This window comes from Vigna angularis, chromosome 5 (assembly GCF_016808095.1).
Source record: "Vigna angularis cultivar LongXiaoDou No.4 chromosome 5, ASM1680809v1, whole genome shotgun sequence".
Classification (NCBI taxonomy): domain Eukaryota; kingdom Viridiplantae; phylum Streptophyta; class Magnoliopsida; order Fabales; family Fabaceae; genus Vigna; species Vigna angularis.
The window spans coordinates 27331887-27334679 of NC_068974.1; the positions used below are offsets into that span (position 1 = coordinate 27331887).

Genomic DNA, 2793 nt, shown 5'->3' on the forward strand with positions numbered 1-2793 from the left:
TTTCAAACTCCTAAAGGTAACTCTCTCAAAGATTCAAAGGTCAAATAAACAACCCTAATTTTTTTTTCTCTATTTTTCACCCTTTTTTCATTATATTATTTGTCTTTCTTCTCATACGTCTTATTCAAAATGAGTTGTAAATTTAACATTATAAAAATAAATAAATAAATAAATAAGTAAATAAAAAGAGTGTATATTACCGTTGTATCTCTTGCATGTTGCCAAGTGTATACGTAGCATTGCATGCTCCAAATCAACCACACAACACAAAACGTTCACTTTCTCTCAACACACTCTTCTCTTCTTTCTATATAATGCCAGCAAATACCTTACACATCAAAGCATTTTCCTTCCTCTAATCCCCAACGGTTACCTCTTCTCTTCTCAATCCCCCACTATATATATATAAGTAGATACATATAGTATTACACCTTTCACTCACTCTCTCTTTCAGTTCATAATCTTTTTCAGACATCATTGAAATGGCGTTTCTGGGTCTCTTGTTTTCGATGATTCCTACGCTGCTTCTTCTTGCGTCATCATCAAAGTTTCAAGCTGAGGCAAGGCAGTATGATGTTGGTGGAAGAGATGGATGGGTGGCCAAGCCTTCCGAAGACTACAACCACTGGGCTCAGAGGAACAGATTTCAAGTCAACGATACTCTCCGTGAGTCCAATCTTTCTCTTCTTTTCAGAGTTTCTGTCATCCGAGTGTCTTGTGATCTAGTTTTTTCACACGTTTAAACATGAAGATCGAACCTTGATAAACAGATTCAATTAGAAACATTGAAATCTGAGTCATTTGATTTTCATCTAATTTATGCAGACTGTGTAAAACAACACAGAACCTGGTTTTTAAAATCCTGTTTCAATCATGAGCCATGTTAAAACATATTTTCATGGCCAACAAGTAAAATCTGTTAAGGGTGTCTTATTTTAGTACAACATTGATTCTCACTGTTTTTTATTGCACGCTTGAAGATTTCAAGTACAACAAAGGCATAGATTCAGTTGTGGTGGTGAAGAAGGAGGATTTCGATTCATGCAACATCAACAATCCCATTCAGAAAATGGACGATGGTGATTCAATTTTCCCACTTTCTCATTCGGGTCTCTTTTATTTCGTAAGTGGCAACCTTGACAACTGCAAAATCGGTCAAAAACTCATTGTTCTTGTCATGGCCGTCAGACAACCTCCTCCTGTGACTGCGCCGCCGCCTACAAGCGCCCTGCCGCCGCAGACTGTTCCGGCAACGGGGCTGACCTCTCCGGCACCGCCCCCGTCGGAGAAATCGGGCTCAGGGAGGGTTGGTGTGGGTTTGGGAGTTTTGGTTGGTTTTGTGTTGGTTGGGTTTATAGGGTTGGCTTAGTTTGTTGGTGTGGCTAATGGGTGAGACTTGTGGTTTGAACTAATGGTCAAAAATAATTATTGTTTCAACATGATTTCTAGTTTGTGTGGGTGTTTTGTTTTATCTGATTTCAACATTTTTTTATCGTTTTCTTTAGGATTCTTGGATTCTAGTTTGTTTTTTTTTTCATGTAATGCGGTCGAATGATGATCCATAAACTCATAATTCATAGACCATGTATTTGTAATTTATGTATGTAATTGTTTACACCTTTTTCTCTATTGTTGAGTGGTTAATAAAAAGTTGTTTAACAGTTTCAAGTGTTTTCTTTATTTACATTAAATTATGAGCACTGTTTTGAGTGATTTATACATGTTTAAATATGTTTAAATAGGTTATTAAATGGATTTCATGGACACATTAATATTTTATACATACGAATTTTGTAGGTATTTTATTTCTCAACGTACATAATAAGCAAATTATTAAAGGAATCCCAATTGATTTATTATATTATTAATTCTTTATTTCCGATAAAAAAAAGTGAAAGAATCCCATCAATAACTCGGTTAATTTATAACTTATTTATTAAATAAGATAATTAAGTTATGAAAAATAAAAAACTACCCGTATGCTTGCTTGGAAAAGTTGTATGAACTTTCAATTTTGTTGTCTTTGAATTGATAGAGTGAAAAATAGTGAAATTTGAGATGATTGTGTTTTCTATTTTTATTTTTTTATAAGATTGTCATCAGCTAGTAGTCTTTTTGAATTGACATGATCCATGAAATTAGTAAGTGGTGATTGAAAAATGAAAAATTGAAATGAAAATGAGAGTAAGATATTGAAAATTGAACATATTTTTAATTTATTATGTAAGCTTAATTAGTGAAAGTGAAAGATTATGAGGATTTGGTTCAATTGGAGATTAACAATTTGATGTTAAATTTAATCAATTATTTATTTCGTTTTGATTCATTTCCGAAAATAAATAAAAAAGGATAAAATTGAGGATTTTATATATGTGAATAAAAAATAGATAAGGTAGAATTTAAAGAAAAAAAAGTGTGAGAAGGATAAATAAATTCAATGAAACATAAGAGAAATTTAACAAGACTGATTATGTAAATAAAAGTCAATACTAATCGTCATCTAAACTTGTTTAAATGTTAACATAAACATTTTAGCGTTTCAATTATAATGTATCTTTGTTAACGTTTCAACGCCAATATTTATAAAATTTAAAATAGCAGTTTTATTTTCCTGGCAAAGTTTTTACCTTTTACAAACAATTTTAATTATAAAAGTTTACTCTAAACTTTTGGAACCAAATAAGTTCGATACTTATTGGGAACAATTTATTTTAACATTATGTTTTTAAAGTAATTTGATATATCTAAATTATTTAAACAAATAATGATTTATTGTCATTGCTAAGTCGATCT

The 2793-nt window shown here is 31.4% G+C and overlaps 1 protein-coding gene across 1 annotated transcript; it reads left to right on the top strand.

The window, feature by feature from the left end:
- The first annotated feature begins 287 nt into the window (after positions 1-287).
- Positions 288-1661, top strand: LOC108339823 (early nodulin-like protein 2). The gene is made up of 2 exons (XM_017577040.2): positions 288-666; positions 981-1661. Exons 1-2 carry the CDS (start codon positions 483-485, stop codon positions 1367-1369), a joined length of 573 nt encoding a protein of 190 aa, XP_017432529.1. The 5' UTR covers positions 288-482; the 3' UTR covers positions 1370-1661.
- The last annotated feature ends 1132 nt before the right edge of the window (positions 1662-2793 follow it).

What these genes read in the sequence shown, in the direction of transcription:
- LOC108339823 (XM_017577040.2), top strand. Translation starts at nt 483, where the DNA reads ATGGCGTTTCTGGGTCTCTTGTTTTCGATGATTCCTACGCTGCTTCTT. An exon ending in TCAAGTCAACGATACTCTCC is followed by an intron (nt 667 to 980) that starts GTGAGTCCAATC and finishes GCACGCTTGAAG; the next exon opens with ATTTCAAGTACAACAAAGGC.